At 48.9% G+C, this 25,968-nt stretch overlaps 1 protein-coding gene across 8 annotated transcripts in view; it reads right to left on the reverse strand.

Annotated features, from left to right (window-relative positions):
* Nucleotides 1-17,595: 17,595 nt before the first annotated feature.
* Nucleotides 17,596-25,968, reverse strand: part of AMOTL1 (angiomotin like 1) — a 171,741-nt gene continuing 163,368 nt past the window's right edge. For all 8 annotated transcript variants that reach the window (XM_066248257.1, XM_066248284.1, XM_066248276.1 and 5 more), the window contains 4 exons: nucleotides 24,894-25,019; nucleotides 24,063-24,289; nucleotides 20,946-21,221; nucleotides 17,596-19,629 (listed from right to left, as the gene is read on the reverse strand). In XM_066248257.1, coding sequence (XP_066104354.1) covers nucleotides 19,523-19,629; nucleotides 20,946-21,221; nucleotides 24,063-24,289; nucleotides 24,894-25,019 — 736 coding nt within the window. In that variant the 3' untranslated portion in view covers nucleotides 17,596-19,522. The remainder of the gene's footprint in view (nucleotides 19,630-20,945; nucleotides 21,222-24,062; nucleotides 24,290-24,893; nucleotides 25,020-25,968) is intronic.

A 25,968-nucleotide genomic window follows, 5' to 3' on the forward strand; every position in this document is an offset into this window, starting at 1 on the left:
TTTTTTTCTCCAAGGAGCAGAGGAGAGTTGGGAAGGGAAAAGCTTGTTCTTTAAATCAATTTTCTAGGTATCGGGGCTGTCCGATAGAGCTTCTGTGGTGAGCAATGTTCTATCCCAGTACTGTCTGATCTGGTCACCACTAGCTACATGTGACTACTGAGCACTTGAAATGTAGCTAGTGTGGCTGAGGCACTAAATTTTTTTTCTTTTTTCTTTTTTTCTTCTTTTTGTCAGAAAGCTGCTGAAAAATGAATTCCAGTGTTCCTCAGCAAGTCAAACACAAGGTCTTTATTTATTTACTTACTTATTTATTTTTAATTTATTGTCCTGACATTGTTTCAAGTGTCCCACTCAATATAATATCATCTACACACTGCATCGTATCCCCCATGCAAAGTCAGTTTTCAGCCCCCCTTGCCCCCTCCCTCTAGCTATTGCTACCCTGTTGTCTGTATATATAAGTATGTGTTATGTATATATCACTCCAGCTAATCCCTTCTCCTTCTTTGATCCCATCCCATCGCCTCCCTTCCCTTTTTTATTTTATTTCAATTTAATTGATCTAAATGTAAAGAGTCATGTGGCTAGTGGCATCTGTATTGGGTAGCCTATCAGAACCATCATTACATTTATGAATACAGTTTCTTTTTTCTTTACTTTTTTTCTTTTTAGGTGAGAGGAGGGGAAATAGCAAGGGAGATTCCCACATGAGCCCCCAACTGGGATCTACCTGGCAACCTCATCTAGGGCTGATGCTCGAATACCAAGCTATTTTTAGCACCTGAGGCTATTGCTCTCTAACGTAGCCTAGGACCACGTTCCAATCAATCAAACCACTGGCTGCAGGAGGGAAAAAGGGAGAGAAGGGGGAGATCAGTAGATGGTCACTTCTTCTGTGTGCCCTGACTAGGAATCAAACCTGGGACATCCATGTGCCAGGCAGGCTGACACTCTATCCACTGAGCCACCAGCCAGGGCCAAATCCAGTTTTCAAAGAACTTTCATATCTCTTGTTCCTTACTGTCTCTTTGATCCTGTAAGAGATGTGCACCATGCACCATTAATCTCATTTTATAGATAAGAAAACTGTGGCTCAGAGAGGTGCCCTAGCTAATGACCAACCTGGACCCGGAGTCCTGGGCTCCTGAACAATCTGAGGAGGGTGACATTCTTGCCCTCCAGACATCAGAGGATGACTTCCAGACCCAAATAATGTCTCACTTCATTGCCATGACTGTATAAAGGGTTAGACAGACACCAGGAGCTAGCATTGGAGTAGCAGGATTTCCAAGTTGAGATCCAAGAGAGAAAAGGGTGACCATTCCCATGGCAGGCCACTAGAGAGAGCTGTTGACAGAGCAGCAAGCTCTGACATCAGGTCATTTTCTTCAGTTAGATGTGCTTTGAAGGTGGAACAAATGGTCAACTTCTTGATGATACTTTCATGTTATATACATAGGCACTGGCTCCAAAACATCTTTCCCTGCTGTCAGAATGCACTGATTAGATCAATGGTTTGGGCTTTTGTTTTGTTTATTGACTTAGTTATTCAGAGGCAAATTTCCAAAGGCTCATCAAGCCTTGCCAGTCATTTTCTGAAATGGGCCTTGAATGGGAGGAGGAAAGAAGAGGTGAGTAATGGGAAGGGGAGCCAGGTGGGGTGGGGTGGGATTTACGGAAGGACTTCCTCACTGAAAACGGAGAAGCAGAGGAAACGGAAGAAAAGACTCAATTACTAGCCTACCTCTTCTTCTACTGGGGAAAGGGAAACACATAAGGACTTTAAGTTCTCCCATTACCCTACCTGTGGCTGAGCAGGGAGGCAGGAAGGGTCGCATGTCCTCCTGGGAGGACAAGGCCCTGGTCTCTGAGTATTAATAGCTCCACTGTATACTAAGAGAAAATCTCTCCCCCCTGGGTCTTAAGGGACATTTCTTTCCAACCTGTGAACAAGTTGGTGGTAGTGTGTGTGTGTGTGTGTGGGGGGGCAATACTGCTTCCATTCTATTTGAAACTGAGCCTCAGTGAGCCCAGTGACCTGCCCAGGATCATTCAGCTAGTTCGCTCCACAGTGGTAGAACCAGAGCAGAACCGAGGCTGTGTGACTCAGCCTGAACAGGATGCTTGCACAGTTTACACACTACCCATCTGCAGGAGGTAACAAGCATCTGACATCTCCCTAGATGTGTACATTTCTAATTACAGTTTTTCAGCAAATGGCAAATGGTGGTGAAATGTCTTGAGGGAGGGTTGCCTTTATTCTGATTTGCAAAAGGTACCATTTGAGCCCCCAGAAGCGCTAACATGGCTACAGCTCCTTCTCTACCCACAAGGACTGGTGCCCTGATGGGCTGTTCAGAAGCCTGGAAGATCAGCTTTGAGGGCTGCTTCTGCTCAGTGGGCCTTCTTTTGCACCTTTACTTGGGTTAATCTCAATATCTACCGAGAACCTGCTAAATCCCAGCCAGGACTTGGGGTAGGGATAGAGGCTGGAGGTCAGAAGGAGATGCCCTTCACTGAAGAAGAATTTAGGGGGAAAAATAAGACAGAAAGTAGAGAAATAATCATTCCTTGTTGACCAAGAAAGGAGCAGAAGCAACAGACTAAAAACATGGACTCTGGAGCCAGACGGGAGGCCAAATCTGGGCTCCGCCACTTACTAACTGGTCAACAGGCAGTAAGTTCCTTAGCTTCTCTGAGCCTCAGTTTCTTCATTTGGAAATGGTGTTCCCGTCTTCGGCCATACCACCCTGAACGCGCCCGATCTCGTCTGGAAATGGTGTTTCCAAAGGTTGTTGTGAGGGCTTGGCATGGGACCAGACAGTCAGAGACCCAGAAACTTTAGCTACTGCCATTGCTAATGGGTGTCAGGTCAGCAATCAGAGGGTGGCCCCAGAGGCCTAGGCTGGGAATGTAGAAGTCAAGCAACGCTTGGATGGGCCTTCTGAGTCAGGCTGGCAGGAAGGTGAGGTGGGTGGGGCGGCCATGCTGCTGGCCTCGGAGAGGCAGTTGGGGCAAAGGCTGCAACGCTTTATTGACTGTGGAGTGCCGCAACCAGCTTAGCAATGGGTGTGCACGAAAGGAAGGTGCTAACTGGACTTAAGAAAAAACACACGACATAACATAAAGAAAAGAGGGGTACAGGGGTCACCCAGCCTCTAGGACTGAGAGCCCAGATCTCTGCAGCCTTGTTGTATTTATGTGTTTCTTTACTCATCAAACAAATTAGCAGAGCCTGGGTCAAATTAGTCTAGAATGGATTTAGGTGCAGAACTAATACCTTTCAGGTATGCAGGAAAATGGCTATAGGATCACCTGTTTCCTATAAACCAGGGGTTCCCAAACTACAGCCCGTGGGCCACATGCGGCCCCCTGAGGCCGTTTATCCGGCCCCCTCCACACTTCCGGAAGGGGCACCTCTTTCACTGGTGGTCAGTGAGAGGAGCACAGTTCCCATTGAAATACTGGTCAGTTTGTTGATTTAAATTTACTTGTTCTTTATTTTAAATATTGTATTTGTTCACGTTCTGTTTTTTTACTTTAAAATAAGATATATGCAGTGTGCATAGGGATTTGTTCATAGTTTTTTTATAGTCCGGCCCTCCAACGGTCTGAGGGACAGTGAACTGGCCCCCTGTGTAAAAAGTTTGGGGACCCCTGCTATAAACAATCTTATCAGTGCTGGCTGGGGCAGCGTTGCGCTCCTGCAGGACTGACTCGGCGGCGTTGCAGAGTCCGCACCGAGGACCTGTTTCAGGGCAGCAGTCTGGGCCGTTCTCCTACAGTGGAGCGCGCAGCCTGTCCTGCCGCCTAGGAGGGGGGCGGAGGCTGAGTGACTCGGACTGCAAGGAATTTCAAAATTATCCCACATCACCGATCTTCAGCATTATTAAAGAACAGCCGAAACTGGGAACATAAAGTCACAACTATCAGGGGTCTCCTGTTTTTATTTATTAACCATTCTGTGTGTGTGTACTTTGCTGTTAGCTGCCTGGAATCCTGGTGGGAAAGTGGAAGATAACCCGCAGGCATGAACTATGTAATGAAATGTCAGAAAGGCAAAAACGGCCCACTCCCCTCTCAGGAGGGCGATACTGGTGACGCTCCAAGGAGGTGGGAAAAGGGAGAGGAGAGACACTTTGCCTCAAATAACCAAATAGCCAAATCGTGAGGACAAGAGCAGCCGGGGACGGCAAGAACCGTGGGCAGGAGCTCAGCGGGATGCTCCCCACCGCTCCTCTCTGCTCACTCTGCCTTGGCCCTGCTTCCGTGGCTCTGGCCACCTGCACACCAGACCCCACTCTGCCACCAGAGCAGGAGTGCAGCCTGGTACAAGCTGCAAAGTTCTGCCTGGAGGAGATGCACAATGCCAGGGGGACTTTGTGATTGAATGGTTCAACGCAGACACCTGTGTGGTCTGGGTGAAGTGGAAAATCCCCGAAGGAGCAAGCTCGGGGGTGCGGTAGTGGACAGGAGGTGTGGGAGGTGTGGCCTGCATATTGGATGGCAGTGCCCATCTAACCGTGTAGCTAGAGTCCCAGAAGAAGTGTGAGGTGAGGGGAGATGCTGGACCCTCCAGGTGATGGGACAGTGTGCAAAACAAAGAGCAGGGCTGGCCTGGAGTCTGGGGCCTTGGCGCCCTCCTCATTCTTCCAAAAGTAGCTGTGGAAACTTTCGTGCAGCCTGCAAAGCCCGCCTGGGGGGCTCTGGCTCTCCCTTCCTTCTGGTTGTGAACTGAGTCCTTGCGGTCACTTGCCTGCTGGTCTGAGGAGAAGCCTCTCTGTGTGTCTTTATTAGCAGCAGGATGATACCCCACCCAGGACAGCAGGCTCTGGACGGGGCTAGGAAAAGATGAGCCTTATTCAAAGCCTAAGGCAGGTCCTTTTAATGTTGTGCCTCCTTCTGTACAACCGTAAGAGCTCCCTTCCTTTCTCTGTACAGTAGAGGTGGGTTTGGCTAACGGCGATGTTGACAATCGCAGGTGGCTCCTTCTTCCTCATTTGTGGCTAAGCCTCCTGCCCCCTGACACCCCCGACCCCCACCCAGGACAAGTGCTTGCGCCCTGACCCAGTGTAGCAAGGGCACTCTGGGTTGGGGCAGCTCTCCGCCCTTTCCAGCATCCATGAAGTTGCACTGTCTGTGAATCCCTGCGCCTGCACCCCACCTCGCTCCCCATTCCATTGGTTGATCTATGCCTTGCCTGTGGCTGGGCAGTTGAACCTCACCTCCACCCTAACATGGAACATATAGACAAGTTGCTTCCTGGCCCTCCACAGAAAACAACACAAAGCCCCAGACAGTGAGAAATCACAGCCTGCAAGTCAATCCTAAGGAGCAATGGTGCCAGCCTCCGGCTCTTAATCTTAATGATAGCTGACGTCCATTGAGTGCTTCCTCTGTGTCTGCACTGAGCACTGCCCAGGCAGGTCTTGAGCTCACACCAGGAACCTCTGTAAGGAAGTGGCGGTATCCTCATGTGATGGGTAAGGACACCGAGGCACTGAAAGGCTGAGTAACGGGCCCACACTCACATACCTAGTAAGTAGTGGAGCCGCTTTCCAACTCCATCAGCCTGAGTCCGGAGACAGATCCTCTCAGCCACTCCATGGCGGTGGTGTCGCTGAGAGGGGAGGCCATCGATTCATCTGTTTAGGAATCACGCTGCTGGGTGGGGAGAAGGCTTCAGGGCAGGGAGATGGGGGACCCAGGAGGTGAGGTCTTCTCTATGCAATATTAATTAATGCTATTAAGCTTAACAATGACAACAATAACACTGTTATTAAGTTAAATAATGCACATAAAGCACTTAGCACAGAGCCTGGCACTTGGTGAGTCAGGAACAGATAGCGCCGACTCCTTGGTATTTGCAATGGTGACTACAGAAATGTGTGTCACATAGCATCCATGACATAGATGCCACATGCATTCAACTGGTCAGCAAGATGTTGATTTAGCCTCTGATTCAGCTCATAATTCCCCACCCTTTTTAGTAGTGACAATATTCCAGGGCAGAACAAGGACCTTTGAATTCGTCTGTCTCTGTGTTTTCCTTCCCAGGGCTGAAGCGGGAGGAGAGAGGGGAGAAGGGCAGGGCTTGCACATGGAACCCAGCTCTGTCTCTGCTTCTCTGCTTGCTGTGCCATTTTGGGCAGGCCCCTTCACATCTCCAGGCCTCACTTTCCTGTTATACAAAAGATGGGCCGGATAATACCTACCTTGTATGAAGTTAAAGGTGAATGAAATGAAAAAATGCATGTGAAACTTTGAAAACTGAGTTTGGCGTATGCCCAGTGTGCAGTGGTCACAGCACTGCAATATTTCCAGCCTCTTGTGCTTTTCTAGAAGCTTCCTGCTTCCACTTGAGGAGATCAAGTCTACTCTGCCCTGCCCCCACCCACGTGAACCAACCCGAAGGTCCTTGTGAATGACTGGGTGAACAGAGGAGTAGTCTAGATGTGTCAGAAGTGGTGCTTCTTCTCCAAGGCTAGGCCATATAAAAGGAAATACATCTCCTGCGTGGCGCCCCTCCTTCCCCGCCCCCTGATCTCCACGTGCCTTCGACACCCTGAACCACGTTAGAAGTCTGCCACCCTGAAGCCGCGCCACTAGAGAGACCACACAGTTGAAGATGTCCCAGGACTGCCCGCTGTGGTAGCCTTTGAATGCCCCCCCCAGCTGAGCCCTGCCCACATTGCAGAATTTTGAGCAAATAAATGGTTGTTTTTTGCTGCTAAGCTTTGGGGTCCCGAGCACAACCTGCTTCTCTCCCTTACGTGCCACTGCCTTCCAACCTCCGTGCTCTCTCTCCTTCTCACTCACTGTTCAACTGACAAGTTCAACTGACTTGTCACCTGCTTTTCCCGTCTCCTTTAGACCAATAGAACCATCCATACAGCCCATAATTTTGATGTTTATTATATACAGTATTGTCAGCCATTCTGGTCTTTCTGCCCTGACTGTGAGCATGGAGGGGAAAGGCAGGTACAGCATCTTAATTTTCTTTCCACCTTCCATTTAACACAACATAAATACACTGAACTAGTTAATGAGCATGTGCTACATGTCAGTGTATTCCCAGTGTGAACTGTTTACATCATGAGTTATGTGTGGTGCTGTGTACACTCTTTGCACCCTGGAAATCCCACAGGACCGGCTGCTGCACATGGTCTCCACCAGATTGTGGTGAGCAGCATTTCTCCAGCCCTGTGTCTCCAAGGCATCGGCTCTGTTATCCCTCGTAAGAGTCCCTGGTCTGTTTGCATCTGCCATCTTGCTGCCATGGCCACTCTCATCTCAGCCCTGCTGTGGAGTCACAGGGTTTGGAGGCTATAAAGGGAAAGTCCACAGACATTTTCTGCTATGATCTCACAACACTGGGGATAACCCTCCTGGCCCTGCCCCTGGGAGAAATGCCAACTCCTCAATCCACAGTGGTGCCTTTGAGGACTCTCTATAGACACACAGTTAGACGTGAGGCTCTTCTTGGTGACCGCCCGGTTGATCCTCACCACACCCACCACTTCTCAGTGTATTGACCCCAGGCAAGGAAGGATGCAGGGCTCTGAAAAGACCCAATGCCCACAGAGCATCAGGACAGATGGCCCACTGTAGTGGAATAATCCATTGCATGACCTTGGATAGTAGTAACACAGCCAACAAGAAAAGAATGTTTTGCCAAGAGAATTGTTTTGTGATTCGAAGGCGAGTCACTGAAACAAGTCTATGTGACCAAGGTGGTTGCTAGACTCTCTTCTCAGTAAAACATTCTCATAAGATTTTACTGTTCCCTTCAAGGCTATTCCTTGAGATAAAAGAAAGGAATGTTGTGGGAACCATAGAAGCAATAGCAGTTAATGCCTTTTGATATTGTATTGTTATTAAGCTATCATACAGATGTATTCCATGTATTCTTAATTAAAGGTTATGCTTGACGTTATGCCAATTTCTAAGTAAACAAGCTTTTTGAAATCTTGTGAATAAAAATAAGACACAGCACGAACTCAGCGCCATTTGCCTGAGCAAGCAGTGGTCCTCTGCTGGTTCATGAATATTTCGTCTGCTAATCTCTCTCTCTGCACCCCAACTCACAACAACAGCCCACTCTGCCCAAATTGTACTAAGAGGGTGCAGGAGGGCCCAGCTCTCATCTGGCTTGGCTGGCATTTCACTATGACAGTGGGGAGCTCTGGCCAGGTAGCTCAGTTGGTTAGAACATCATCCCCATATGCCAAGGTTGTGGGTTCGGTCCCTGGTCAGGTCACATACAAGAGTCAACCAATGAATGCACAAATAAGTGGAAGTGGAACAACGAATCAACGGTTTTCTCTCCCTCTCTCTTTCTCTCTCTCTCCCCCTCCTCGTCTCGCTCTGAAAAATCAATAATAAAATAAAAATAAATAAATAAATAAAGTTATCATGACAGTGGGAAAGTACCCCAGTATTCTGTTCTGGTTTCTTCCACCTGAGAAAGAAAAATCATGATAGCCGTCCCTAGACCATGGTAACAGCACAGAAAACATAAACATACTTAGGCTCTTTGGAAAGTAGGCATTATGCACAGGGTGAGAAATGTTATTAAGCAGATTTCACATTTATCACCCACTCAATGAATGCCCACAATTACTCTGCAGAAAACAGATGTGGGTGGTGATGTCTTTTGTTTGTTAGTCACTAGAAGCCCCACACAGTGGGTTTTCACCTTCCCCTGAGGACATTGATATTCCTGACTGACAGGCATGAATGGCTGGTCTGTGGCTGCCTCTATCTGCCGTGCCTTGCCTCTTGCTGAGGACGGATGTACACCAGTAGCACATGCCTGACAGGCTGTGACATGTGTCCACACTTGAGTTTGTGAATTCAGTGATGAATGATGTAGCAGAGGAGAAAAACGTGGAATGGGGATTTTATTTACTAAGATATAAACTATTATGTATCATATAAACTATTGACATCTAAAAATTTTAATTCAAAAATTTGAATTATTGACACAATAAAGAAATAAAGATATTTATGGTTACTGCCTCCAACTACCTTTCTACCAAATAAAATCATATTGAGAACGTAAACAGACCCATGAGAGAAGAGGGCAGGGAAGTGCGTGGGTCCTGGGTAGAGCCCCTCTCAGTGGTCTTCTGGAAGGGCCAGGATGGGACAGCAGATGGCCCTGATTGGCAGGAGAGGAGCTCTCAGAGAGAGCAGAGGGGGGAAAGGTCAGTCTGAGTGTCTAAACGTGTCCCAGCTGTGAGACCGCCCCATGCACACTGCATGGATCCTCCGTCTGTTCTCACCAGGGCAGTTGTCCACACCACCACCTCGGGACTGGGGGTTGCAGGACACGGCTGGGCACCGTCAGCCACATTCTCCACAAATGCTGAGGATGGTAAGGTCTTAATAGATCTTTCCAGAGACCCTGGCGTATGTGCCCCAACAAGGATGAGCAAGGACAAAGTTCTTTCTTGCACGTATTTTGAGACCTCAGTTAGACTTAAACATGGAGGCCGCATGATTCACTGTTGTGGAAAATCCGGTGTTTAGTCAGCTGAGCTACGCTGCCACTTCCTTGGGTAAGTGTGGAACTTGGATCATTGCTTTCTTTCCCTGCATCTCTCTGTACTTGCTGTCCTGAGGACCAAATGCAGCGACTGATGTAAAGTGCCTGGCACACAGTAGGGGTTCAGTTCACCTCAGTCCCTCCTCCCCTCTCTTCAGGGCAGGAATGGCCCGAGCAACCAGTACCTTCTGGCTTGCCTGCAGCATCTGAAATGCGCTGGGCACATAATTAATTTTTAGCAATAACCTGGTAAGTGGTTCACAAACTGGGCTCTGTTTACAAGCAATTCTGAAAGCTAACTATTTGTAAAAACCTGATAGACTGCAAAATGAAAGTGATAGGGACAAGGGAAGGATAAATGCCACCAACAGCCTGGACAAAGCCAGACTAGCACTGAGTTGGATCACAGCAGGAAAACGTGTTTTCCTCTAGGCCAAAGGCTAGGACGTTGGATGGGAAACCAGCCCTTGGTGAGAGAGCTGGCAGGTTTTCTGGATTGAAACAGGGCAAGCCAGACCAGGCTGGGCCTGAGCCATCAGCTGGGCCAGGGCACTGTCAAGTTCCTGGGGTCCCAACGCCATCATGACATTAATTACCAATTTGTGCTTGGACAGGCTGTTATGATGCACTTGAAGGAGGTTGGGGACAGACAGCGCCTGGCCAACCCTGACATATATGGCAAAATGTGGCCTCTTTCTTAACAGAAAAACTGAACACCTCCCAGGTTCCCCTGCTCGTAGCTCTAACTCCTGGGAAAGTGCTGTGAGAGGCTGGGTGGTAGCAAAGACACACACCCTCGGTTTCCATCAATTCCCCTCTTCCATACAAAGCAGTACTTACAGGGGCTACTGAGCGAGATATGCTGGTGGAGGCATCTCTCTAGGATCTGTCGTTGAATGAAAAAAAGCAAGTTGTATGAAATAGCATGATCTTATTTTTAAAATTAATATTCACTCATATATATCTATATACCTATTTGGTTATATACAATTGCTAAAAATGGTTACTAACAAGGATTTGGAGGAGGGAGTGTCTTCTATTTTATATACTTTCATATCTTTTTTTTTAATAACAAGTGTGAATTATTTGCAATTTTTATATTTTGTTTTTTTAAATTCCTTTTTCACTTGCATATTTTAAAATAATATTTTAGTTTCCCTGAAAATGTTACTGCACATGCAACAAGAAGCTCGGGATAATTCACATTTAGCTCAGGTTTTAACGAGCATCTATTCTGGGTAAGACCATGTTCCTTCCCAGAGAGGTGAGCTGACAGTCAGTCATATGTGTAGTTTACTGTGACAGGAAGCAGCCTGTGGCTAGGACTGGAATGGATACCATGACACTCGGAGCTGGCATTGGTGGAGGGCCTACTGTGCGCAGGCACATTACAACTCTTCTCTCATTAGATCCTGAGGATTGGCGCATCCAGTCATCAAATGCTCCAGCACCTATGGTGCCCACCAGGTCCAATCAAGGCTTTCATCTGACTGAAAAACAAAGACATCTCTGAATGAGATTTTGAGGTCTTAGGACATGTCTGTCTGAGAAAAACAAGAGCGGGACCCCAGCTGGAAAGCAGGCCCTGTGATAGTGTCTGGCTGAGTCCCTCCTCTCCACGCTGCCTGCCAGGTGTACCCTGTGTTAATAAACAGTCAAGTGGCTCTAAATCAGATCTACATCTTACAAATAAACCAGAGGCTTTGACGTCCAGTGCAGGCCATCTGCTGGAAATACCCCATTTCCAAAAAGAGCCTCAAGAATGTTATATAAAAAATTTTATTTTCAATTAGCCATTTGCCTATCAATTCTCTTTAGAATTATTAAAGACAAAAGCAAGCAAATAAGCCATTAAAAATAAAAACTAAGGGACCTGGTCGGCTGGCTCAGTGCTCAGTGGTAGAGTGTCAGCCTGGTGTTTGGATATCCCGGGTTCGATTCCTAGTCAGGGCACACAGGAAAAGTGACCATCTGCTTGTCTACCCCTCCCCCTCTGGTTTCTCTCTCTCTCTCTTCTCCTCCTGCAGCCATGGCTTGATTGGTTTGAGTGCATTGGCCCTGGGTGCTGAGGATGGCTCAGTGGATCTGCCACCTCAGGTGCTAAAAATAGCTGAGTTGCTCTTCCCAGATGGGCAGAGCATTGGCCCCAGACAGGGGTTGCCAGGTGGATCCTGGTTGGGGCGCATGCAGGAATCTGTTTATCTCCCCTCCTCTCACTTGGAAAAGAAGGAAAAAAAGAACTGAGGCAAGTCAAGAGCAGGGGTCCCCAAACTACGACCTGCGGGCCGCATAAGGCCCCCTGAGGCCATTTATCCGGCCTCCACCGCACTTCCGGAAGGGGCACCTCTTTCATTGGTGGTCAGTGAGAGGAGCATAGTTCCCATTGAAATACTGATCAGTTTGTTGATTTAAATTTACTTGTTCTTTATTTAAAATATTGTATTTGTTCCCATTCTGTTTTTTTACTTTAAAATAAGATATGTGCAGTGTGCAAGGGATTTGTTCATAGTTTTTTTTATAGTCTGGCCCTCCAACAGTCTGAGGGACAGTGAACTGGCCCCCTGTGTAAAAAGTTTGGGGACCCTTGGTCAAGAGTGTGCATGGAGAGAACGGGGACTTAGAAATGAGCGGGTCTGGAAAGGTGAGCCGGCCTGGTTCAGACAGGAGAGCCAAGTGCACGCTGCACTTCTCCTAAGCCTGTTTCCTCATCTGGAACTCAGGGGTGAGGATGTACGATACCGGCCTTGGGGGTTGTTAAAGGGAAGCGATATTCCAAAACCAATTCAATAAATGTTAGCCCCTCCCTCCCTCCAACAGCCAGAGGGGTGAAACTAATCTGGATGCCAAGTTATGTATGGCCAGTTTCTAGCAACAGGACTAGGATTCCCATCAAGACCTTGGGAAGAACCACCTTTTGACAGAAATCCACACCAGATGTGAGGGCCTCGTCCCAGGCTCCATATGGGAAGTGTTGGAGGTGACACACTGGTCCAGAGAGCACAGGCCACCTGGGGACAGGGCCAGTGAAGGAAGCACAAGGGACACACATGGTCGTGCTTGATAAAAGGGCAACAGAAACAAAAGAACAGCAACATTCTTTAATGACAGAAATATTTTATTTCATCATCATAGAACTTTGTAAGAAAGGAACTTCAGAACTGTAGTCACTTCTCATTTTAGAAGTAACTCCTGAGAAGGAAGGGCCCAGGTGGTTCACAAGGCATTGCTACTCCCTGTAATTCATGGAGGTCCCAGCAGAAGACCTCAGGACAGAGGCCAGCACTCCATCAGGGCACAGCCACAAGTGGCTAGCACTTGGAAGAACTGCACAGAACTGCTGGGGACGTGATTTCTCACCTGCGGTGTACAAGGGGCCAAGAGAAAGGTCAGCCCTTGGGGCGCCTCAGGCAAGCCGCCAGTGCTGGCTCAGGGCAGGGAGATGGCAGAGGTGGACCAGCTCGGAAGGGGCCTCAGCAGACCACTAAAGACAATGAGGTCTTCCAGCTGTTTTCCTGGAGCAGTTCTGGGAGGTGGAGGCTGGAGAGCAGCCAAGTTTGTCCTTTGCGCTACATGAGTCACATATGCGTGCATGCAGAGACCTGGGGGGTCCCGGCAGAGAACACCTTTGGGTAGAAGGCAGGACATGAGAACCCAAGCAGATAGGAGCCTGAGCTCTGCTGTCTCCCAGCACCTACTACCCGCCTTTCACTGCAAGTGCACAGGCTCTGCGTCCTGGGCTTACGTACCTCGCCATCTTTGGGCACACTACGCTCTCTGCTGAAAGAGGCATGATCAAAGAATAAACGGAGGGTACCTCCTCCTACCCAGCAGTGGCTCCTTGGGAGGTCAGCCTCCTCAGGAGCCTTCACTTGAGGGCTATCACAATGTTTTCTGTTCTGCCGCTTTACTCACTCAGGTTCCCGCCTGAATTTGCAACCCCTTGCTGCCAAAGACCCCCCACCTCATTTCCTGGGACCTTAAGACACAAGGGAGTTACATCCTCCATGTCCATCTCGGGGCACAGACATGCCGGACTCCAGCCCAGACTCTGGGCCCAGGCTGCTAGGGTTAACTCCTGAGTGACAGTGGTCACTGGCAGACTCTGAACCCAGGAATCCCAAACGGGGAAACTCAGAAGAGATCGAAGTGATGGTGTCCCCAGGCCCAGCCTCCCTGAGCTTCCCCTTCCCTTGTGTGCAGGAGCTGGAGCGGGTGGGCGGCCAGCTCCAGCGGTCTGGATGACTCATTTCCTTCTCAGCAGCAAGAGCGTGTGTTGGTGTAAGCGAGGCCCGTAAGGGGGGTCCCGGGGCCTCGGGCAGCAAGGCAGCAAACAGTGAGCAATGAAAGGAAATGACATTCAACAAACATTCATGGAGCACCCAGTACGCAAATTCTTTGGAAAAGAAAAGAGCAAGCATGAGGGAGAGAAGACCGGTTTCATCCATTTATTATATACAATATTAAGGCACAAGTTTAAGCAGCAAAGAACAGGAATATCTTTGGCTAACCAACAGTATCGGTACTTTCTGGGGGACACACACTGTGTTCTTGGACTCCCCCCGCTCTGTACACAGACCCACCCAGCTGTGCAGCTCGGTACCCCCTCCCACACACAGACCAGCAGACTTGGGTGCCAAAATGTTACACCCGAGTCCACTGCAGAGCGCGCAGCACACGGCCGCCAAGCACAGCGCCACCCACACGGCAGGTGGGAAGCACGGTGTCAGGCCGCGCTGGTCGAGGTCGCTGCAGGCACCTGCCCTTTTACACAGAATTTCACAGATTCTGTAAGTGCCTCGCTGAGGAGGAGGGTCCACTGTCACTCCACAAAAAGGGGGGGGGAATCTTAACTCAAAGAAAACCACTGTGCATACATCTGCTTACATTCCATTTTTGTAATAAATATTTACAGGTGTCTGTCTATATGTGAACAGAATCCTAGGCAAAAATCACATGTAAACACACCACTGGGCATCAAAACTTCTGGAGCTGACACAAGAAAATGCCATATATGTACTTCAATATACTGAGGACAATATTTTAATTGTGTAAGGAAGCAAAGTTTCATGGCAAACACCTCACTCAGAGAATAACGTGACAATAACATGCACTAGGTATAATGCGGCTTTCCAAGCGTCCCTACTGGAGGTTTAAACTAATAAATATGCACTTACGTCTGTGTGTATGCAGACATGAACACTTACAAGGCATGGCGAGAGGGCAGATTTTAAAAAATGAATCCACTAGAAGTTTACAAGTACTACTGATGACCGTCCTCCCTAGAAGTGGTTACTTTAAGAGGCTCTTGGAATCCAAAGACTCACTCCAAGGAACATCTTAGGGGTCTTTCTTTTCTTTTAAAGGTAAAATGGTGTGACTTACCTTAATCACACATCTTTATTTATCCAACTGAGCAAATGATTTGGGATTATTTCCAAATTTAAGTCCATCTTCAAAGGATGAAGATTTTTCATGTCTAAGTATAGTCAAATGGACATGCTGGGCCCCAAAGGCCCCTCTACTAGAGGTGTTCACAGAACTGTTCCTGCGGGCAGCCGGCAGTGGTCAGCGCGAAGTCTCCCAAGGGGCACTTTTAAGGAAGGTGAGGTGAGACGGAACACTGGGGTCTCCTGGATATTTAGAAATGAAACGCACCTTACAGTCATACCTCACATGTGTGCACTGCATATGCACGTCTGCATACCATCAAACTACTAAACGAGGAAAAGGTATGCTACTTTAAAGGAAGAGAAACAAACCCTGCTCATTGGTTCCAGAAAAAATCCACTTACTGAAATGCTGACTTTACATGCTCCTAGCTGAGTAGCGTCTGGTAACTTCTTAATTACTCTGCCCATCCCCCATGGAGCCACACATCAGAGGCAAACCCATTAAACGCTCTGATGAATTAACCAGAAAAAAAGGAAAGGAAGACCAGCATTTATAAAGCACATACCACGGCTGCCTCAGGTTTGGGGATGTGAAGAAGCCAACTGTGGGCTGGATGCTCTCTGGCTATTCAAAGTCTTTACTGCTTAGGAACATTCGGAGGCTCCCAGGGCTCCCACTTGCCGTGACTGAGGTACTCCTCTGCTCAGCAGGGCAGGGTCACTGGGAGCGCACAGAAGCACGCCCCACGGGCGCCAGTGCAGACAGGGAGCAGGACTTCAGGTTGGAAAATCACCCCTCTGCCCAGCATAGCTCCCTGCAGTACAGGTGTGAGCTCTCTACCTTTAAGCACCAATCTATTCTTCACTCTTCCTGGAAACCCAGCCTCACCTGACACCTGTGTTCACATCAGTCTCCAGGACTCAGGGGGTGGCTGCCAGGGAGGACGCAAGGACGCAGTCCATCAGAGCTCGGCACAAAGGCACCTCAGCCGCTGCGGCCTGCGGGCACAGGTGGCTGAGGGCAAGCCCCGGAGTGAAAGGTGGGACTGAGGGGCTTCTCTGGAGGGGGTGTCCTCACAGCCTCTTCCCTGAGCAACAGAACCACGGAATGGTTCAAGTTCAAAACTCGTTTGGAGTAACTGTCTTGATACCCAACCCAAGCCCTGTGCAGTCAAGTTCACACATGATCTCCAAAGAGTAAGCTCGGCAGGACTGAAGAGAGGAGGCCTCCTCACTCCCTGGCCTCCAAGCAGAGCCCTGGGAGGGATGTGGCAGCCCTGTCTTGCATGCCTGCTTGGAACAGGCTGAAACCAACACTCTCATCAGCTACCAACCTCTGGAAAGCAGAAGAAAAACTGAGAGAGGAAAATGCACGTGCACTGAATTTAGCTGCTAGCATCCGGCAACACCTCGTCCATGTAACGCCCCGTGTAGCACACAGAACACATTCAAAGAGGAAGCAGAATTACTCTGGCCCATCTTCACAAAAGCCAAAGCCTTCGATCTTCGTGCTGCTAAGACCTGCAAGTTCCATCATCAGACATCAGCAGGAACTCCTAAAGAAGTCTAGGCCTTTGAACAACGCAAAAGTTTTTTAGATGGATTTTGTAGCCATGCTTATAATAAAACACAACGATTTCCCTCTATGCCTGGTGTTTATGGGCAATTCTAGGAGCTCTGGGTCTAGTCCTACTTCTTAGCTCCCGAGTGAGGCAGCCGTGTGCGCATGAGCACACCACAGACAGGGTGGAGAGAGGGGGCCAAGATGTGGCACCAACAGATAGTTATGCTGTCAGAGGCAGTCTGGCCTGTGACGAAGGCACACTCCTCTCCAGACCCATGGTTCAGATTTGGCTTGTCCTGGCTGCGAGGTTTTGGGGAGGGGCTTAACCTCCCAGAGCCCATTTCCTCCTGTGAAATATGGAGAGTAAGCTTGCCCTTGCTCCCAGGTGGCTTGAGGACTCATCAAGAGGTACTTACCATAGTAAGTAGTGCTCGCATACGGTCAGCACTAAAAACCAGAGCTATTATTTTTTTCTGAAAATCAAATGAGATAACATTGTAAACTGTCCAGAATGCAGAGCGGGTGCTCAGGATAGGCAATATCTTTCTCCTACATGCAAGCAAGGCTTCGAGAGAGTTATAAAAATCAAGTACAGGAGCCCTGGCTTGGCAGGAAATCTCCCATAAAAGAAGAGTGCTTAAAGCTCTAGATTCCTTTTCTTATGGAAGAGTCTTAGCAGGTTAGAAGAAAGAAAAGACTGACAGAGACCACCGCATACTTGAAACATGCTGGGTCATGCCTGTGCCTGTATTCTGACAGTGAACGCGCCAGGCAACTCGGGGACGGAGGACAGCGTGCCAGCCTGGTGCTGAAGACAAGGTCTCGGGGACACTGGGCTGTGTGTCTCACCCTCACCCACTTCTAGGAGATATAGCCCAAGTTTGGGGTGGCCCAGATGTTCACAGGGGTGGGGGCTGGCAGAGGCGACTTGCCCTATTTCTAGATACTATTTTTTCTTCCTGATGGGTGGGGGAGTTTCAAGATATCCTTAAGAGAGTCAGTTGCCATCTACTGAAACTACTGAGTGATGAGAACAGGGGTTGTAAGGGGACCCTCTGTCCCAGGCACAGCAATCCTTTTCTTACGAACAGGTCCTCCCTCTCCCCACATACCAGGGAGCCACTGGTTTCCCAGGCTGCACAATACCCAGTGATGCTTAACCTGGGCCCGAAGGAAGCGACAAGCAGGAAGCCCCGTGCCCACGGAAGAGCAGGTCAGGAGACAGTTCCGGCTCACTGTGTCACACTGGACGGTGAGGTCCCCTCTGGGCAAAGCACTGGTTTCCTCCCTCTCCCTCCAGCCTACGTTTCTGTCCTGCTTCAACCTCCTCAGTTTGGGAGGCTGTCCCTCCACCGGGACAAACTGTGAAGACCAACCCCAACAGAAGCTGCCCAAGCACCATGTCCTGAGCAGTGCGGCCTCCAGGCTTCATTTAGGTGGTCTCGGGCCAGGGCTGCCCTTTCTCTCTGTAAATAAGCATGAGGAGAACGGCCGGGAACGGCTCGCCTCCAGCTGACCTGGAGGGGGCCTGCAAGACCACCTGCCGCCCGGTCAGTGGCTCTCTCTTCCGGCCCAGCACCTCCTGGATTTGTAAGGAAGCCTCTCGCCGGAGGAGCTAGCGTGAACCTGTCACACACAGGGTAAGGGCCCGTTACCTCCCTCACTCCTGGCTCTTTAACATGGTGTTTCCATCTTACTTTGGATAACTTGCCTCAAACTGAAACCTTGAAAAAGTCAGACCAAACTGTATAGTACTGGCAGCAAGTCCGGGACAGACAAAAACTTAACACACATGTGCTGACAGTCACAGAAGTCTGCGTTCTCATCCATAACGACCAGAGAAGTGAGGGGTAGGCGTGTGAGCCACAAACACTAGGAAGTGTGCACGGTGCCTGGTGAGGTTTTGGGTGCCACTCAGGCAATGTCCTTCGTTCCCTAGAGTGCCGTCCGGAAAGTCTCACCCCAACAGAGCGACGGGGAGGAAATGCCAAACTCCATGCAAAAGAGCTGATGCAAGAAAGAGAAAGGGCCGTGACCTCAATGCAAGGTCTGTGCCTCGTCAAAGCTCACCTAGTTCACGGTCGGAAGGGGATTGACAGCTGCAACCCAACTGCCCAAAGGTGGAGGGAGCGGCCGGAAGCCAGCCTACGGCTCTGTCCCCCTGGTCACTACTGAACACAGCAGGAATGCTAACGTTCAGATACTGCTCTAGTAAATCCCAGACCTATTCTGCCATGTCTTATTTAAAAATGAAAAAAGAAAAAAACAAAACAAAAAAGAGGAGGGGGACAGGAAAATGAAAGAGAATAAAGCAAAGACAGATGAAATCAGGGAAGTTAGGGTGAGCACCAAGATCATGATGCTCCTCCTCTGTTCAGAAAACACTGCAGAATCCGCAAGAGCCACGTAGCCCATAATCTCCTGAAAAACCCAAACCACGCAGGTAATTAGATGAGGGCCACATTTTAAATTCCGTCACCCCTTGACATTTCATCTCATTGCCACGCCTACCCACATTCCCAGGACACCCCATGGATGGCACGGGTGACATTACATTATGCCCAGACGGGCTCTCAGATATTTCTAGAAGGTTCTTCTTAAACAAAAAGATGCTAAGAGGCAAGGAGAGTGGGGGAATTCCAAGGAAGATTCATTTTCAGGTTTTTCTGTTTATAACCAGAAAATGGGTGTACACAGACCCTCCCCATGACATACATTTTCTGTACAATGAAAAATCCCATTTCCTATATCTTCTTTGTTTCCAAACCTACATGCATCATCTCTCTTCCACTATATGCAGTAAAACTCCATAGCGTTCTCATCATCTTCATTCATGTAGGTCTCCTAATTTTTTAAAAACTTTTATTAAAAAAAATATTCTTACTAATCTGAAATCTTTATCAGTTCAAAGCAATCCTGACTTTCCATCAACAACCTTCCTGATCGTCCTTCTTGACCATCCTGCTCCCTCTTTGCCACGTTCCTCGCTTGTTCCGAAATTCACCGGGGCTGCGACTGTTAGATGAGCACTTCCATCATCTCCCCGTCGGGAAACTCGGGCTTGTGGAGCAAGCTGCTGACCCGGCCTTTGTGGTCAGGTGACTTCCCGTGGCCCGGAGAGTTGTCTGCCAAACAGAAGGGAAATATCAGCAGCCCGTCCCTCAGGAAGGGTGCAGGTCTCACCAGGTCTCTAAAAGGGCACCGTTTCAAATACCACAACTCACCACCGGTGTATGTAGAAAAAGCCACATAACTGGCCATGGTGGAGCCAGGTACTTTTCACACATTCCCTGCCTTCCTTAAAAAAAGTACATTCCAGAAATTAATCTAAAAAAATAAATAAAAATTAAAAAAGAAAATGCTGTATATATTGTCTGTTTTGTCAGATGAAAATAAAGAACTCCTTTGAAATAGTTAATTTATGACTCCAATAATCCCATCTACTAAAAATAATTCCTGAAAAGAGCTATCCCTGTGACTAAGATTGTCCCCAAGACAAAGCCAAGTCTCTTCTTTTCCTGGACACTTCTGGACTCATCACAAATTCACTTCTCCCAAGCTGTCTTCTCTGAAATGTTTTAAAGTGGCTCCTTAGCACCGGTTGGAGGGCTGTACCAGAAGTTCCCCTCCTCTTTAGTCAGGAGGCGCTCCCGACCCCGAATCCTGAACAACTAAGGCTACATCTCTGTACGCCATACCCCCGACGCACTGGTGTGGGCTCCCCAGCGCCCCTCAGAGCACATCCATTGCAACCCTTCTAGGAAAGGGCTGGTTACAAAGTATACATTAAGAGGGCACACTCACTGCCTTGCGGTGGTGCAGTGGATAGAATGTCAGACTGGGACGTAAAGGACCCAGGTTCAAAACCCCGAGGAAGCTGGCTTGAGTGTGGGCTCATCCAGCTTGAGCACAGGGTTACTGGCTTGAGCATGGGATCATAGACATAACCTTATGGTCGCTGGTTTGAGTCCAAAAATCACTGGCTTAAAGCCCAAGGTCATTGGCTTGAACCCAAGATCACTGGCTTGAACAAGGGGTCACTTGCTCTGCTGTAGCCCCCCAGTCTAGGCACATATGAGAAAGCAATCAGTGAACAATTAAGGAGCTGCAATGAAGAATTGATGCTTCTCATCTCTCTTCCTTCCTGTCTATTCCTGTCTATCCTTCTCTCTCTCTCTCTGTGCCACACAAAAAGAGAGCACAATTAAGTTGTATACTCCTTTAAACAGTAATAAATTAGGAGTGTCTACATGCCTTTTATTCCTATAAGAGCACACACAACCATGTGCATTAGGGTATCCATAATCATAAAAAAATTACCCCATAAAGTGAGAGCTGATGGGTGGCCCTGTTCCCTCCCCAGCCCAACAGAAGGCCCCCTCTCTCAGGCCAGAGAACACTACAGTTTCCTAGGTGGTAACAGGAGACTGGAACTTCTTACCCAGCTTCTCTGCTGCGCCCTTGGCCGCTGGGTGTTTCAGGACCGGGCTGTTGGAAGGGGTCATGCTCAGTCTGCTGCGGTTGGGCAAGGATGCCATGTTGGGCCAGAAGAGTTCAGTGCTCTTATCCGTCTGGGTGCTGCTGTCCTTGCTGCCCGTCTTGGCATGGGCGCTGCCGGCCAACGTGGCGGCCGCAGTAGGGGGCAGCGCTGCAGCGGGTGGGGCGGGCAGCACAGGGCCGGCAGCCTGCTCGTGGCTCTCCTTCCCCAGCAGCAGTCCTGAGGGCGGAAAGACAGCTTTTCAAGGCTGTTCTTTAATATGAAAGGAGGGAAAGGACTCTCCTGGGAGGTCATTTCCTGTTTGACTGTGGACTGTCCTATTCATTCATTCACTCACCAAATGCATTTAGAAGCATTTATTATGTGTCAGACAGTCTGATAAGCACTGAGGGAATCAAAAAAAGGAAAAGACTAGTTCCCTCCCTAAAAATTTAGGTTTTTTTGTTTGTTTGTTTGTTTTTGAGAGGAGCTGTAAACTGGTTATAATCTAATATGAAAAATAGAATAAAATTATTCTAAAGTGGTAGGAGGTGCCTCACAGCCTCTGTTGAGGGGTGGGACATTTCCTGCAAGGCTTTCTTGAGTAGATGCTTGCTTTCTCTAATAAGGCCCAGGAGGGCTGACCTTGAGCAGTGGTTGTGTGCTTAAGAAAAACTGAAGGTTTCCCTGGTCCTAGACACGGCCCACCAGCCTGCTGTGCATCTGAACGGCCCACAGTTCCACTCCACTCTTGGTACTGCATGGTCTCCCACAGAGCCAGGGTCAAATACAAACCAGTTTCCAGGGCAGGACAACACTGAACTGTGCACATTATTCCCCCAAAGAGACCCTTGCAGCTGAGAGCCATGGCCCCAAGAAGCAGGAAACCCGCAGGGCTCCTGGGAAGAACCACTCGGCCTCTTCTTCCTCCCAGCCCCCACTGCAGGCCAGCTATGGGCAGGGGGAGGCGGGCTGCTGGCTAGGGAGAGGGAGGCACGGTGGGCAGTGCTTCCCCTTCTCCTCAGCAGAGCTGGACTTCCTGCCGAGCTGGACAGGAGAGCAACTTTTTTACTTTTAGATAATGCAATACGGCACACATTCAGAAAAGTGCCAGCACTCCGTAACACTAGCCTATAGAAAATACGGTCAGCACAATCAACTATTTGTTCACGTATCTTAAGGAGCCAGCAATTCATAAAGTCTCCTCACCAGGGCAATTTCAAGGTACCCATTCATAACTCAACACAGAGCAATTCAGTTTGTCCACAGCTGTGCTTCTCAAATGTAATGTGCCTATGGGCTACTTGGATACACTGTTGAATGAAGATTTGATGCAGTGGGCGGGGCCTGAGAGCCAGCTCCTCTAACCAGCACCCAGGTGATGCTGAGGATGCTGTTCCACGGACCACATACCACAGTCCGAGTAGACTGCATTTTCGGCTAGTGCTTCACACACATCATCTCACTTTGTATTTCACAACAGACCTATAAGACAGGTCCTGTCGTTATCCTCCATTTACACACAAGGAAACAGAAGCTCAGTGTGATGCATGCCTCACAGCTAAGAAGGGGCAGAAATGGGACTTAAGACTGTGCCTGTGTTCTTCCAGCTAATCAGCTGTCAAACTCTGCAGTCTAACAAGGCTGTTCTTGTGGAACTAGCTCACCAGCCACTCACCTCACTTGGGAGCCCTGGGCCATCAGGAAGGTAGACACTGTCACCTCTACCTCCTTCCAAAGTCCATTAGACTAGGGACTGTGGAAACATGATGGGGACTGTGCAGTGGCCCGTGAATGTGTGTCTCTGCCTGGCCTCTCAGAGAGCCCCTCTCTGCTTCTGTGACATGTGGACTCCAATTACAATTACACCAGTGGCAAGAATACCAGTGCAGAAAACAGCAATTCTTCCTGCAGACTGGATCCAGCTCCCAGGCCTGTGTAGACACACCGAATGCTAGGGGGCACAGGCACGAACACCAGGCCATGCTGGCCTGGCTGGATGAGACAAATGGCCCGAGCACATCTGAGACTCCTTTACTGGGCTCCTCAACTGGCGCGAGCAGCAAAGGTTCCTTGGGAGGGTCTCTGATGATCCCAGCTGCTGTCCATACACATCCTCTTTGAAGTACGTTTCCTTGGAGGGCAGGGCTGCTGAAGCTACCCGTGGAGGGACTTCAAACAGAGATTCTGGCTGGGTGTCTTTGATCCCCGATTCTGTCAGGTTCATACTGGAAGCTCTTATCCCCTTTGGCACAAAGCAGCCAGGGTCCTCTGCGGTTCAGTGCTGACAAAAACTGGCTCTTGGCTCCCAAGATAAACAAAACACACTCTGACCCAGGGAAATGCATCAAAGGAGGGCCAGACCCTTGGAGCTGCCGAGTCAGGGGGAGAGTGGAGGACGTGTGTCTGGGAACGCTGCCTGCATGCCGGTGGCGCTGCCTGCTTCTTATCCTGGCTCAGCGAGCCCATCGACAGGCCGGCCCTCGCCCTAGGAGACCCATTCGTAGCTAACACGGCACCTGCATCATGCAACAACAATACAACCAGCACCACGACCACCCACCTCTTATGCTCGAGCACACTTCTGCCAAAGCGCTTCCTCCTGTCATCTTACTTTGCCCCACCACAGCCCCGGGGTAACAGGGAAGACATGCCCTGCTTTTCTAGGTACAGAAGCAGAGGTGGGGCAGTCTTACAATGGGTCAGGGCAGAGCCAAGTTCAGAGACCTGACATCTATGGGCTTTTTCTATCCGAACATTTATGTTGTTACGGTCGGTCACCTCAACATCTAACAATAATGACAAAAATTACATGGTCAACCCGTAGCTAATGGTCAACCTGGTGGTATAGCCTTTGCTTTGAGTATAGCTCACTTAATTTCCACAACCAAAGTATGATTGATTATTCTCCCCATCTCACAGATGAGTAAACTGAGACTTGGAAACATTCGGTGGCATTTCTGTGTCCCAGAGCCAGACACCATGAAAGTGTCAGGACTCTTTCCACCAGATGAGGTTGCCTCTCAGTACTGGTGTAGCTCCTGCTTTCAGACCCTGGCCTGAAGGAGGTGTGGGGCTTACCTAAGCTTCCCTTCCAGGTCCTCTCTTCCTTCTTCTCTTCGGCTAACTGGCTGCTGGTAAGAGATGTCTGGCGGGAGTGTGTCCCAGTGGCTGCGGCAATTGATGGGACAGAGCGGGCTGGCCGCAAACTCGAGGAATCCGTCTTCCCAGCATCTTTACGAGATCTCTGCTGAAGGACCTTGATCATGGCATCCTTCTCTATAATTTTGGCATGCAGGTTTTTAATGCTGTATAACAAAAGAAAATAGTTATAATCAAAAGCCATTTGGCTAGGAAAACTCAAAACGTTGCTGTTAGACTGCCCAGGGACTTGAATTATAATTCAAGATGGGGAATGAAGCGCTGTCAAGTCTTCAAACATTTATAACCTGCAAATTTTATAAGATGGATCTTCTGTAGTAGATCAAAAGGGTGCACCTGGTCTGGGCCCTCAGAAGACTCTGAGACTTCCTGGGCACCTGAGGACATAAGGTTAGAAGGACGGTGGCCTCCTAGCAGGCGCCTCCTGGACCACAGCGTGCTCAGGGGCCTAGGCGCACAGAGGGTCCAGGATGGCTGGCCGTGGGGTGGGAGAGCAGCGGGAAGCAGGGGAACCCTGAAACCTCACACCGGGTCCACTTTCCAAGAGAATTTCTCCCCCTGATGCCCAAAAATGAGAATCGGGAAACACTCAAGTTCTTTTCACTACTTGGAGAGTAACTCACTGGGCCTACAGGCTGTTCAGAACAGGAAGGGGTGGCAGTGTGAACACAAATGTTGGTCACTGGGGTCTTGAGGTGAGTGGCCAGAATGGGGCCCGGGGTCACGGCCGCACACACGGCTTTCCCTTACGTGTACTCCATGTCCTGACATCTCCTGGTGGCCTGCACCACCTCCTCCTCCTCCTGCCAGATGTGGGCCTCCAGTGAACCCTCGCCGTAGCTGCCGTTCCTCGAGTGGTTGATGATCGTGGTGTCCCTGGCAACACAGGACACACAGAGAAGGATGCAAATGCTCACGGGGATGTGTCTGAGGGAACTGCACTAAAAGTATCTCCACAAACTCCTTCACCCCCTCTCCCGCTCCTAACGCCTGGCCACGTCTCTCCTTCAACTGGACAGAATTAAGAGAGCACCAAAAGACAAAACCCTAAATAAAATATAGAAGTAAAAATTCACTGTCCCTTCTACTAATAACATTGTATACTAAGTTATGCTCAGTGCTATGAAACAGACACTGTATACCTACTGACATTTGAATACCATAATTATATTTGTCTGTGTTTTTCTTTCTTCCACACTTTCTGACTTTCTCAATCAGAGTTGAAGTTTTAGTTCTACTCCTCACCCACAGAGCATCCAGTTCGGTACTTTATAGTAAAATGGAGACTCAGTAGATACTTAAAACTGTTACTGGTCTTCGGACAGAGAGGTTCAAGCTGAAACCTTCCTTCAAGCTTGCATTCTGGCTCACTTATTGTTTTAGGGGCCCTGCCTGTGACAGTCAGTCACACTGGGTAGCACAGCAGAGAGATGAAGACACACACCCCGCCCAGGGGAAGTCCAGTCCAGGGGCTGAGTAAGGGGACCCGACACAAGTAAATGAAAATGCAGTGGAGCTGGAAGTAGGTGTCTGAAAATTCCTGCCAACGGTTTTGGCATTTTAATCACCCTAGCTAACAACAGTTCGTAAAAATGGGATAACTGCGCCATCTAAGTGACGTAAGTCTATCTCAGACTGAAGGCGCAATAATGTCTCTGATCAGTGAATACTAAATTCATAAAAAATGATCTAGCCAAATATTTCACATCTCTTTAATTTCATATTCCAGTGCTATGGTCATATTTAAAATATTACAGGTCTTTTCTAGAACATTGAGAAACAGCAAAGAAGCACCTCTTCATCTTTTTCAACAACAGCTACAAAT

Source organism: Saccopteryx bilineata, chromosome 1 (genome assembly GCF_036850765.1).
Source record: "Saccopteryx bilineata isolate mSacBil1 chromosome 1, mSacBil1_pri_phased_curated, whole genome shotgun sequence".
Taxonomy (NCBI): Eukaryota; Metazoa; Chordata; class Mammalia; order Chiroptera; family Emballonuridae; genus Saccopteryx; species Saccopteryx bilineata.